Consider the following 13,531-nt stretch of genomic DNA (forward strand, 5'->3'; position numbering starts at 1 on the left):
TTAAGAGGGATTTCAGGATCAATAAAGGCTCTGAAGCCTAGTTTATGAAAATACTAGTGTAACAAGCATAAATTCCTTTTTTTTTTGAAGATTTATTTATTTGATTGAGAGAGAAAAAGAGAGAGAGAGAGAGAGAGAGAGAGCGGGAGCATAGAGAGGGCAGCAAAAGGAAAGAGAACTTCAAGGAGACTCCAGGCTGATCTAGATCCGAGATCATGACCTGAGCCCAAACCAAGAGTTGGAGGCTCAACTGACTGAGTCACCCAGGAGCACCAGAAATTCCTTATGTTTCAAATCACAGCCAGATGAACATATCTCTGATGTATAGTAACTATAATAAGTTATTATTTTCATTTTTTCTAATGTGGTTGGAGTAATGAGGAGTAGAGTTGTATTTGGTTTTTTGTTTGTTTGCTTGGGATTCCACATCTCTAACCTTTGTAGTAATGTAAATTTAATTTCATTGTTTTGTATGTATTTTTATACTGGTGTTGAGATAATTTTATTCCAATTTGGCCAGACAGGCTATCACAGAGCAGAGTTTCCCTCCTAGTGCACCAAGGCATGATGAGTTAAAACCCTGGGAGATATTGGTGACCCGTCCTCAGGGTGGCCTGACAGCGTCTAGAAGAAATGGAAACCCTCAAGCCTGTCAGGATAAACCTCAATTATTTAGTCCAGCATGCCCACAAATATTATTTTCAAGTGTCATTTTATTGGAAAAGCCAGAAAACAATGCTACAGAGTGCAGGAAAGGCCTGCTTCACTTTGTACAATGAACACAGATCTTTATCCTTTTGCTAGTTATCCCTCAAATATGACATAAATAGTTAATATTTGAGAAATCTACCCTTAGACTTGAGAATCTTCAAATCTGTGAATATTATTATAGTGTATGATCTGCCTTAACATAATACAACCAAATACAACTGAAACATTAAGCAATCACTTAATGAGTCAATAAATAAAGGGTTAAAGCTGGTTATAAAGCTATTAAAATAAATTCTGGCTGGAACAACCAGAAAGTAGTATCATAAATTTTTATCTCCTTGCCCCCCCCCCCCAACACACACACACTTAGCTCTAAACTACACAAATCTAGTCAGGCCCTAATTAAATATTTCACTCTTTAATTTGTTCAAGGCCTTTCTCTTTTCGGTTAATAACCTGATATAATTTTCTTAAACCTATTTTGTTCCTTTTCTGTTGCCAGAATTAACCATTGACTTTCTTTTGTATAAATACCTTTGTTCATGTAGAAACAGATTTACCATGGCATGTTATTGCATGTGCATGGTTACTAGAAGCTCTGCTGCTTGTGGCTGGTAGGTAGTAGGCAAGACTCTGCTCAAATCAGCATGATTGATTTCCACACATAATTCTGGAAGGGTAAAACTCAAAACTATGCCTCAATGAACTAAACATGTCATGGTTCTCCAGACTTGCTAAAATAAAATATGCAAGGGGTAAGTCTCCCAGTGTAAATCATCTACTGAACTGAATTTTCTCTAAGAGTTCTGCTTTTCTTTCCTGACATGTGAAAGCAGAAATACAATCTTTTTTATTGCCTGGAGATCCAGCTGTTGAAGCTATAGGGAAAGGCCATGTTTATAAAGAGAATTTCTATATTTTTTTTTATTATATATGCTACTGAATTCACTAATGAGGTAATCAAATAAAGTGTCCTCCAGGGGTGAAATAAAAGAACATTCCATATGCCAATCTGTTTATTTCCTTGGTCCACCACTGATCACACACTACCCTTTCCTGTCTGCAGACTTGGTTTGTGTGCAGGTCAAATTACCTTCTATTTTATTATTTCTTTGCCCTGGCAGGAGGTAGTACCCCAATTCAACAATTGGGCTGTTATTAGCTACCTCCCTTTTAACACCATCTCTTCAGCCACAATACAAAAGACAGTTTTTACTGATCTTATTGTTTATAGAAGAAAAAATAATCAACAAGAAGTTGCACCTCTTTCTTTCAAAAACGTGAATAAAAAATGGCCAAAGGATTTCACATTATTGCTTACTTGACTCATTGAAAAAAAAAAAAAACCTTCAAATAAACAACAAAAAAAAAATAAGGCTTATACCCAAGCAGTACATCTTTTGTTTTAAAATTTTATTTATTTAGGGCACCTGGGTGGCTCAGTTGGTTAAGCTACTGCCTTCAGCTCAGGTCATGATCCTCGAGTCCCGGGATCGAGTCCCGCATCAGGCTCCCTGCTCATCAGGGAGTCTGCTTCTCCCTCTGACCCTCCCCCCTCTCATGTGCTCTCTCTCTCTCTCTCATTCTCTCTCTCAAATAAATAAATAAAATAAAATTTTATTTTATTGAGAGAGAGAGAGAGCGTGCGCATGAGTGGGGGGGGAGGGGCAGAAGGAAAGGGAGAAGCAGGCTCCCTGCTGAACAGGAAGCCTGAGGTGGGGCTCCTGCGACTGAACCACCCAGATGCCCCACCTCGCAAGGAGTAGATCTTAAATAAAAAGATACGCTTAAATCAGATCTTAAGGATTTGGAAAATTTTCCATCGGTTTATGATTTCAGGTAAGCATTATCTTCTGACTTATGTTCAATTATCAATAGCTTTTCACGGTTTAACTTTAGGGATCCCCTTACACCATATACACTCCCATTCCCACTAAGCTAAAGTAGCTAATGATTTCTGAAATGTCTCTGTGCTAAAATCCATCAAAGACTTTAAAAAAATATGTTTAGCTCTCAAAAAATCTGTTTAATAAATGTAGCTTTTATTTTCAGTTATTTTTAGCAGGCAAGACACAGCAGCATATACGTTCAGAGAATCTTCTACATATAACAATATGGGCTGCTATTTGTGACTTAGGCAGTGAATTTGGAGTTTTCACGCATTAGTGGTCAGCTTTTTAATAAGCTTCTCAGATACAGAATTTTTCCTTAATTTACCATAGGAGCTGAGAATTTAGAGACCATGATAATATAGCCCCAGGTGTTTCAGGCTCAGAGAGTAGAACAGACCGCAGGTATATTTGGACCCAAAGCCTAGGCCCTTTTGTTTCATGTCATGTTTGCTCAATTGCCCACTTTGTGTCATTTTTAAGGTCAAGAGATCGTATCTTCCAGAGGTTCACATATCCAATTTATGAGTTTCCAAAAACAAAACAACTCAGTTCTCCTTTTTCTTCCCCTGGCTCTCATCAAAAAAATGATTAGGATTTTCTTTGCCATCAACAAGATCATCAATTCTCATAACCTAAATGGGTTTTTATCTGTTTCCCCCATCATCTCAGGGTCATATTGCCAGGGTATCCCCAACCCTTGTGCCACCCGCATTTAGTCACTCGTTGAAATGCGTCATGTCGTGTAACCCCGTGTAAGACCCATGAGTCCTGCAGGCAGTGATCCTCAAAGCTGGTATTATTCACTTAAAAATGCTTGTGAACAAGCAGTGTGAACAGGAGAAAGGGTATCGATCAAGTCTGGTGTCTTCTTCCTCTTCCTCTTCTATTCCTTCCTTAATGTCAGACACAGAACACTTCAGGAGCATTTGCCGTGTTAGCCATTGCTAAGTTTTTTGGATGCTGAGTACAATCCAGTGCAAAATGAATAAAAGTCAAACTGGTTTAGAAAGAGGACTATGAAAGCCAGATTCTGAAGTTTTCTCAATCCCTACACGATGCCCGCATTAGTTTGCTAGGGCTTCCAGAACCACAGATGAGATGGCTTAAACAACATTTTCTCACATTTCCGGAGGCTGGAAGTCTAAGACCAAGGTGTCAGTGGGGTTATCAGTTTCTCCTGAGGCCTTTCTCCTTGAGGCAAATGGACACCTTCTGGCTGTGTTCTTACATGGCCTTTTTTCTGGGTACATCATGTTCCCGGGTCTCTTCCTCTTCTTACAAGCACCAGTCTTACTGGATTAGGGCACCACCCTTATGATCTCTTAACCTTGATTCTCTCTTTAGAGGCCCTATCTCCAAATACAGTCACATTCAGGGTTGGAGATTCAACCTGCAAATCCTGAGATAATATTACTCAATCCGTAAAAGTGCCCATTACAGGAATTGCTATAATGTGCAGTGAGAAAAAATAAAATAGAATTATGATAGTTAAGAGCAAGGATGCTGGAGCCAGAGGTTCAAATCCAGAGTCTGCTACTTGCTAATTGTGTAATCATCGGCCATGTTTCTTAACTTCAGTGCTTCATTCATCATCCACTGAAACAGGGACAATAAGAGCACCGGACCCCTAGGTTATTGCCAGTTGAAATAAGAGTTGGCTATTAGTAGTAGATGGATGGTTTTAAAAATGATATTACTCTTTTTTCTCCTGTGGATTATAACATCATAGGAATCGTGAGAATAAAATGCAAGAGAAAAGATGGGGGGGGGGAGGAACCAAATACTTTGAGAAGTATTTTTCTTAATTGTAATAACTTATTCTATATAATCGTAGTTGTGAAGATAGGACCAACACAGACACAGACACTTTAGGTTCTTAAATTTGTAGCTTAATTAATTCTTTATTGAACACCCATGACAGGTTAGGAATAGTTCCAGGCACTTTGGAGACAACATTGAACAAAATGGATAGGAACGGCTCTTCCCCCGAAACTTTCATTCTAGAATGGATACAGATCATCTTGACATTTCACACCCACTTCAGGAGTTGAGGAAACTTAGATCTATCAAATAGTAGGGAAAAAGCCAATCAATTCACAACGTCATTCAGTAATTTGGCACTGATCACGTGGCCAGGAAATACACAGGAACAGTATTAAGTCTGGGGGCTGCTGCATCTGCACCCCAAGTGCTGCTCTGATCCCCGAGACCCTGCTTTAGGCTTCTCCGACCCGAACGCCCTGGCGGGCAGGACCGACCAGTCCGCTCCGCCCCGCCCTGCCCGGGGAGCCGGGTTCGCCCCGTCGGGCCGGCCTCGCGGTCCCCTCCCACCCCAACTCCCCGCAGACCGCGGGCAGGCAGCAGGCACCGAGCGGGCGCCGCGCGGGTTTCGAAGCCGCACAGCGCACCGGGACGCTGAGCGCCGCGGCAGGTCTCAAGGTCCCCGCGCGGCGGTCGCCGTGAGTGCCAGTGACTTTGGCTTCAGGTCTCCTGACCCACGTCACCAGTTTGACAGCCTCGCACCAAATCAGAGGGCGGCGCTCGCCGGGAGTCCCCCGCGTCCCTGGGAGCTCCCGCAGATTAGAACTCGCCTCTCCTAGCTCCTCCCCTCAGTCCCATTTAAAGCTCCCACTGGCTTTCCGAAAAATTGAGGGCTCAGTTTCTGCAGCGCCTTCTTCCACTGCAAGATGGTAAGTGAGGAGCCGGCGTTTAGGTAATGCGCTGGGGAAACCCGGGGGCTCTGAGAGCTAGTAAGCTTTGCATTTATAATTTCTTCCGCCTTGGATGCAAGATTTCTCTGCTACCTGCCCATTAAAAGGGCCTTCTCTGCTGCCCCATCTGCTTTTGCTTCTCCCCTTCTTCTCTCTCTCTCCCCCTCCCTCCCTCCCCCCCCATTCCCCATCTCTCTCATCCTTTCACCCTCTGTGTTATTTCTACTCTCTGTACTTTCTCTCAACTTTCTTTCCCTCTATACTTGCACTCACTTTTCTTTCCACCTGTTTCCTCTAGATTATGTGCATATTTGCAAACACTTGGATTTGAGTTAGTCTAAGGGTATTTGAGATTTGTTTTCTTCTCAGGTGTCAATTGCATAATAGTTCAGATTTGATTTCAATAATAACCTCAGGGAAAGAGCCTATGAACATGCTTTTAGAATAAAAGAAAAATAGTCCTTGATAAACTTTGGGCTGAATTTCTTTGGTCTGCACTGCCCAAGCTGGACTTGCTTCAAGACTGGATTTTTTCAAAACTTACTGGGAATATTAACAAATTGTGACTTAATTAACTTTTCTCCGTGTCTCTCTCTTATTATTATTTACTTTCTCTCTGTTTATATTACGCCCAAGAAAGTCCTCAAGTCAACAAAGGACTTGTAGTGGTCAAAAAGAGTTTGTCCAAAGCTGGGCTCTGCTGAAATGAATGGCTTTTTACCTGATTAAACATTGACAAATAATTAAGAATGGGCTGTTGTACAAATTAACCCAGGAAGGCTGCATACCTGCCCCTGCTTGGACATTTGGAAAGAGTGTGTGTTTGAAGTTTAAGGAGTCGGGGGCAGGAGGGTGTTCACTGGCTCAGAACACAGTGGAGAATACATGCCAGGCAGTTAGTAGTGGCAAGATAACTTTGGAAGGGCATAGAGACCTAGTGCTGGAGAGACCTAGAGCCTGCTGTCTCGGCTGACTAACATATTTCAGCTTTGATGATATGTTTACTTGGAGTGACTATATGTGACCGTGCTTGGGGTTAGGAGCAAAATGTATTTAGTTATCTCTGGAATATATCTATATGTCTATACATCCATATCAAACCATTTGGACCACTGTAGGATCCAGCAGCATTTAAAGCCAGAGGAAGGAGGAAGGAAGGAACGGGGCAAGTTTATAATTGAGAAACTAAGAAGCTAAAATAAGGAGATTTCCTTATATGTCATGTTCAGTCCATTTCAGCCTTAGCATTCTGGGCTCTTTGTCTTTCAAGGATATTAGAAATATAATTAAGGTATTTGCTAGAAAGAGCTAAATAGTTCTTACATCTTTCAATCGGTAAGTAGAATTCCTTTTACTTAGATCCTGGATAGCCTATTAGATGACTCAGTCATGGCAACAGAAAATACTCTTGGATATTTACAAATTTGGTCCATCCAATACTAGCCTGTTCTTTGCTGGGAGGTCCTAGGGAAGGTACTGGGTAAACCAAGATGCTGATTCCCTTTTAGTAATTATGTATTTTGACCACTTGAATTAATCTGGAATCTATGCTTAACACCTGTACTGTTTTTGATTCATTGCATGTAATTTGTGCCCTTTTCTCCCATCCTTATTCCGCTCCAAATCCCAATCACCCCATCTCCTGGGACCCTCCCCACCCCCGCCCCAATCCCTCATACTGACTTCCACAGAACACTGTTCTGCCTTGCCAAGACCAGTACTTTGTAGGAGGCCAGAGCTATAATTGCCCGTATTCCACTACAACGTCAGAATCTAGTGTTGACGTTTCCACGGAGACTTGGGTCTCTTTCTGGGCTGCTGGTCTCCTGGACAACAAAGAGCCCCAACAAGCACCACAGGCACAGGGTAAGTTCTGCTCTTCTGCTTTCCTGGTAGGTCTGAAGCCCTTTTCCAGCACCCATAGTTGCAAAGCATCATGGCCTAGAACCCTGTAGAAGAAGAGATTCTATGGGAAGTTGAAGAAAGCCCAAAGACTCCTGCATTTTACAACCTAAATAACCTGCTTTTCTATACTTGCCAAATAGTGAAAATGGGAATCACCCCCTTGTCCACTGGACAATATGTATTTCTCCCCACACTTAACAGTTCCTGGAGACTTCCAACCCACTGAAGGATTTTGGGTTGGGTCAAAGTTTTATAAACAATACTATGAGATGCTTTTGGAGTCAAGATACCAGTTGGACCATTTCTTTTGGAATTCAGGAAAGTTTCCCTGGGTATAAGAGAGAAGCAAGGAAAACCACTAACTTACTCTTTTATTTCCTAAGGAAGTCCCATGAACGATGTCCTATAAGTGGAAAAAAAAATTATTCCTTTTTGCCCAAAGAAGACTTCAACTTTGGAGGGGGAGATAACCCTGTGATGGAAAATTATGTATTAATTATCACCTGAGGCTGAGTAAATAGTATTTATAAATATTAAAGGAATTTATATATTAACACTCTGGTTTCTAGAAAAACTGGTAGGCACTTCAGAATTAAGTATCTATCTGTATTCCTGGTTCTACCACATTATTTTGTGTATGTGTGAATTTGAGAAAAAAACAAACAAAAAGCCCCAAAATATTGAAACACACTTATATGTCAGGAAGGGAGTTGTTCAATTTCAGCTTTCTACCGCAAACAACAGAGAAGACAGAATGCCCAAGAATATGAAACCAAACTGTATAAAATTTGACTTCTGTCTCCTTACTCATCATTCTAATTTAGTCAAAAATATTTCAGTAATATGTCAGTTTCAGTGGAGATGGGCAAGAGGCAGACTGTACTACATGAGGAAAATAAAATAAAAGTAAACCAATATAGCATGCCCACGCATAGTTTTTATTCATAGTTATAGTTTGCTATCAGAAATGGAAGAAAAAAAAACTCTACAAAAGCATGAAACATATACAAATGATGACATTTGAAATACATGAGTTCAGGGTACAGTTTTGAGATTTTCATCAAGGTCTTCAGAGAAGCAAGGTCCAAATTATTTTAAAGTAGGAAGTGCTACCACTTATAATTCTGAATACGCTCCATCAGTTTTAACTGGCAAGCAAACAGGCAGAGATTTTCATCTGGGGAAAAATGGTAGGCATCAAGAATAGCATTTGATTCTAGAGCTAAACACTACAAGCACTAAACCTTAGAAAATAAGATAGAACCTTGGACAACATAGTGGGGTTGCAATGTTATGCCGAGTGGGGGAAGGATCAATAAATATTTGAGTGAATTCATAGTGCAGATAGGATGGTTTTTGTAAATTTAGCCAGTGGGAATTTATATGTAAGGAAGAGATGTGACCTCTTAGCTCCTAAAAATTCACCCCTTCAGCCATTTTGGCATAAAGTCTGTAAGTATTTGTCTTTCGTAGCATGTTTATCCCTTCTGAAGGGCTTTAAATATGTTGTTTCTTGTGTAGAGGCAATAGCTATTTTTAGAAAGGTAATTGAATCTATTAAACTGTCTGAAATCCTTCAGTGAGCCCTGTATTACACAAAAACTGCAAGTGTGTTTTCTCAATTATCCGTTTGGTATTTTCACAAAGAATCATCCAGTGACTCCGGTTTCCCTGTTCCTAACTCATGTTCGTGGGAAGAGGCTCAGCTTTCCTCCCAGCTCTACAGAAACAAGCAGGTATGTGTAGATCATCAGAACCCTGAGACTGGACCGACGTGTTCTATGTAGTCTATTCTTCTTCTTTTTTTCTTTTTAGTTTTATTTTCTGTTTAATTTCTTTTTTTTTTTTTTTTTGAGTTAGTTTCGGTGTATAACATAGTGATTCAACTTCTCTATACATTATAATCATTGCAAGTGTGGCTACCATCTGTCACCATACAACATGACGACGGTATCGTTAACGGTATCCCCTATGCTACCTTTTATTCCCGTGACTTAGTCACTCCATAACTAGAAGGCCGTACCTCCCTCTCCTCCTCACCCGTTTTGCCCATCCTCCTACCTTCTTCCCTCTGGCAGCCATCAGTTTGTTCTCTATAGTTATAGGTCTGATTCTGCTTTTTGTTTGCTTATTCATTTGTTTTGTTTATTAGATTCCACATATGAATGAAATCATATGGCATTTGTCATTCTCAGTCTGACTTATTTCAGTTCGCATGCAGTTTATTCTTAACATCGTCCCTTAATGTCACCTTGCTTCTTTTCCCTTGTTAAATTCATATGTTGACTTTCAGCTTAGAACCAAAGTGGATATATGTCCAGAAGGATGGACGTGAAGATAGGTGATCAGTGTCACAGGGAGAAACAACAACAGAGTCAACAACAATATCCAAAACCCTCTAGGAGAACCTACAGTCAGGCCCTGACTTCATACATTGTAGTTATATGACCTCTTGAATCCTCTTTTACCTTACCTATGACACTGAAAGATTTATGCTGCCTTCCTCAGAGGGCTGTTGGAAAGACCATATGATATACTGAATGTGATTGTATTTTTAATCCATAAACATAGCTTATCACTTGGAGAAGGGAGGATGATTATAAAGTTTTGCAAAGACTGCTTCATTTTCCATGTTTTATTTGTTGATGTTCCTGACAGAGTAATTTAATCTAGTGGATATACAAACAGATCAATCTGAAGAGAGGGAAGCCAACCCCTCCCCCTTGTTTTTCTTCTTTTCTTAACGTGCAAGGAAGGAGTCCAGTGAAATCTTTCTAAACACCTTTTTCTATATTTAAACAGTTGCACGCAGCTCATTTTCCTACAGACCTTCCCGATTCCCTTGTGGTTACAATCTTAAAAGTCATATAATCTCTTCAAATACTTTGCAGTGAATAAAAATTTCAGAGCACAAAAATGAACAATGGGGTGGTAGGTGGGTGTAGATTGAATTTAGGCCTTAGAGGACAAGGGCCCCCTGAGGTTTGGTTCATAAATAGAATAATAATCAAGTTTAAGCAGGTTAAGGATCAGTGGCATTATTATAAGGTTACAAAGTCAATATAGTAGAAGGGCCTTCACCATTGTATGCTTTTTTGCAGCTCCAAGATACTCTGGTGCAGAAGGAAGAAGAACTTGCTAGGTTACATGAAGAGAATAATCATCTCAGACAATACCTGAACTCTGCTTTGGTTAAATGTCTTGAGGAAAAGGCCAAGGTATGTAACTATCCCCTTTATAAGAGCAGAGCAGTGATCTGAGAACAGAGACCATTTGGGTAAAACTGCTTGATTAAATGTAGGAGGTATATTGAACAGCATGACTTCAAAGGCATTCATAGGCTAGATGGATTTTTCTGAAAGAAATACAGCACTTCCTCAAGAATTTTTATGTATCATTTCTTGGAAGTATCTAGACTGCATATTTTAGCCATTTATTACAAAAAGAGTTGCTTAAGAATCAAAAGACAGTCCAGGGAATTGCTAAGACAGCAGAGGTTAATCAAAAGACAGAGTTAAATGGATGGACCACTGGAGTGGGAATCAGATCTGAAAGACACTCTGTTCTTTTAATTATCTGCTTGACTTTTAGTAAATCTCTCTGTCACTTAGCTTCACTTACCTTCATCTGTAAATGCAGGGGCTAAAAGATCCTTTAAGAATCTCCCCAGCTCTAAAATGTTATGAATAGGACTGGAGCCCAGATCTCTTCACTGACAATTATATATTGCCAATTACATTATCTTTTAGTGAATGTTTTTTTCTTATACTTTTAAAATGGACTATTTGTAACTCAAGGACAAACAGCTTGTCCACAATCTCTTTCTATTCTTCTTCCTTTCTTTTGGGTTTTGTATTTTTGTTTTCTTTTTGCCATTCTGTTATCATTATTGCTTCTGTCATCAATCTTTACCTTGCCGCTAGACAAGCTGCATTATTTGATATTATTTAATTTAAATTGATGATGCATCTTACCATTTTCACTGGAACTAACAGTTCAGAGAAAAAAGGGTACCATATCTGATTCCTTTACAATTCAGTTACAATCCAGTCAGCTTTGTTAAGAAAAGGAGCACATTTCACAGTTATTAGCTTGGGCTCCTAACTCCAGCCACCATTTTATAAAAAAGGACATGTATTAAATTAGTAAATGATATTGATTAGGCAGGTTTTTTTCTCTCTTTTCCCCAGTTGTTCAAGATGTGGGATAATACATATCACATGAGAGTGCTATGAAAGTTAACAAAATAAGAAGAAGCAGTGTCATTGTTTCAATCAGTTGCTCTGTCTAGATTCAGATGACTTAGATTTAATTTAGGCTGCATGATCCTCAATAAGTCACATAGTGCCACTATATATGCCTGAGGCATATCCACTAAAGTGGATTTTATAAAATGAGATTACTATGCATGTAGTCAGTGTTCAATACATGATGGTCGCTATTATTGTCATTATTATAAAAATAATTACTTCCCTGAATTGAAAATTTAAAGACATTATTTCTTTCAATGTTTTTAAATGATTCGTAAATAACATGAATTGTGGTTTCCAGGTAGTTACTTGTCATTATAGATTTTAATTTAGAAATAGAAACCAATCCAATTACTTTTACGTATGTGTGTGTGTGTATGTGTGTGTGTGTGTGAGAGAGAGAGAGAGAGAGAGAGAGAGAGAGAGAATAGAATTTTAATCACATTTTCTAAGGAATTAAGGTGACTAATAAATATATGAAGGAGTTTTAATCAGACAACAGTAAAGAAAATGATCTTGGTTGACTATCTGACTGTATATTTTCAAATACTACTTCCTTAGAAATTGCTGTCATCAGATGAGTTTTCCAAAGCATGTGGACAATTCAGAAAGGGAAAGAGGAAACCCAAAGAGCAAAGATATTTTCCTCCTGAGATCCCCCATCACAAAAATGCCAAGAGAAACCTCTCTCGTGAGTTTGCTAACTGTGAAGAACAGCCTGGGCCCCCTGTGGACCCCTGGGTTCTTCAAACACTTGGGTTAAAAGACCTCAACACCATCGATGACACTTCATCAGCTAACTACAGTGCCCACTCCTCTCATCCCAGAAGAATTGCCAGCACATTTCCCCCATTTCTGGATGATGCAGTTGATTATGAAAATGTCCCCAGGGAGGATCTGCCGATTGACTATGGAGATGACCGAGCAACCCACTCACATAGCACTGCCAGGCACAGGGAAGATTTTCACTTCCTTTCTCAACTTTCAAATCCGCCAGGAGGGCTGCAAACTCCTCCTTACTATACTTCTGATGTGTCACCCAATAAAACAGAGATGGCCTTTTCCACATCCCTAAGCCCTCACTGTAATGTGAAAACTCATTCCTTCCACCAGGGACAAGCCTTTGTTTGTCGAGATGAGGAGGGAGGCTGGAAGTTTACCTGGGTCCCTAAGCAGTCTTAGTGACCCCCTTCTATCACAAAAGGCTGCCATAAACTCTGTTTACAATGAACCTCTCTTGCACTTGAACCTGACTATTTGGAACATGGAAGCTTTTGCCCCGAATGTCTCCTACCACTTTAAATGTCACTCTCAATTACCCACTTAAACCTGCAGAGAACAGCTTCCAAGAATCCATAATGAAACATGCCTACTCTTCTTTCACCTAAATTTTACTTGTTTGCACACCAACACCTGCTGTTGACTTCCTCCCTTCACCCTGTACCTGAAAAGGTATTTTCTGATTGCCTGAATATTCCTTTGAGGCCTCCATCTACGGTTCCAATTATAGCAAGTCTTAACAGCTTTTCTCCTTTCATCAAGCAGTTTAAATGTTCACAGCCTCCACCCTCGCACTTTTATCCTGTCCTGCTCCTCTTCATTTCTGAAAACTGCCTTTAGAGTGAACACTACTATTGCTCCAGGTGCCTGTTATTGAGTGTTCAGTTTGTGGGGGTGAGGTAAAAGCAAGAGTCTCTGGCCATCATCATTCCCAAAGACATAGTATATAGATGTGAGCAGGTAAGTGTCCCGTGGTGGAGTTGACAAAGAGCCTCTTCAAAGAGCTGTAACTCTACTGAATAAGAAATACTACTGATAAATTAAAAGATGAAAGAGAATTAAGAGGACTTCAAAAGGCGCCACGGTATATCAGCTTCTGTAGGCACCTGGCATTGCCTCTTTAGCCAACATGACTCAAACTAGAACATGTTTGAGGGACGTTTGGTAACAACACGTTACCATCCGAATTGCCCATATGCTGTCAAGCTTCTGGTACTGCAAGTATAGTCTAGCCCAGCTCTGCCGTTGTCTCCCTCATTCATTCACTTATTCATCTAATCAT

The 13,531-nt window shown here is 40.0% G+C and overlaps 1 protein-coding gene across 1 annotated transcript in view; it reads left to right on the plus strand.

The window, feature by feature from the left end:
- GMNC (geminin coiled-coil domain containing) overlaps positions 1 to 12,651 on the plus strand; it is a 127,155-nt gene extending 114,504 nt beyond the window's left edge. The window contains exons 4-7 of the mRNA XM_064589942.1: positions 7,006 to 7,180; positions 8,867 to 8,955; positions 10,321 to 10,437; positions 12,031 to 12,651. Of these exons, the coding sequence (XP_064446012.1) occupies positions 7,006 to 7,180; positions 8,867 to 8,955; positions 10,321 to 10,437; positions 12,031 to 12,651 (1,002 nt within the window). The remainder of the gene's footprint in view (positions 1 to 7,005; positions 7,181 to 8,866; positions 8,956 to 10,320; positions 10,438 to 12,030) is intronic.
- The last annotated feature ends 880 nt before the right edge of the window (positions 12,652 to 13,531 follow it).

This window comes from Mirounga angustirostris, unplaced genomic scaffold (genome assembly GCF_029215605.1).
Source record: "Mirounga angustirostris isolate CCGP_5_RB_7025 unplaced genomic scaffold, mMirAng1.0.hap1 SCAF_1, whole genome shotgun sequence".
In the NCBI taxonomy this organism is placed as follows: Eukaryota; Metazoa; Chordata; class Mammalia; order Carnivora; family Phocidae; genus Mirounga; species Mirounga angustirostris.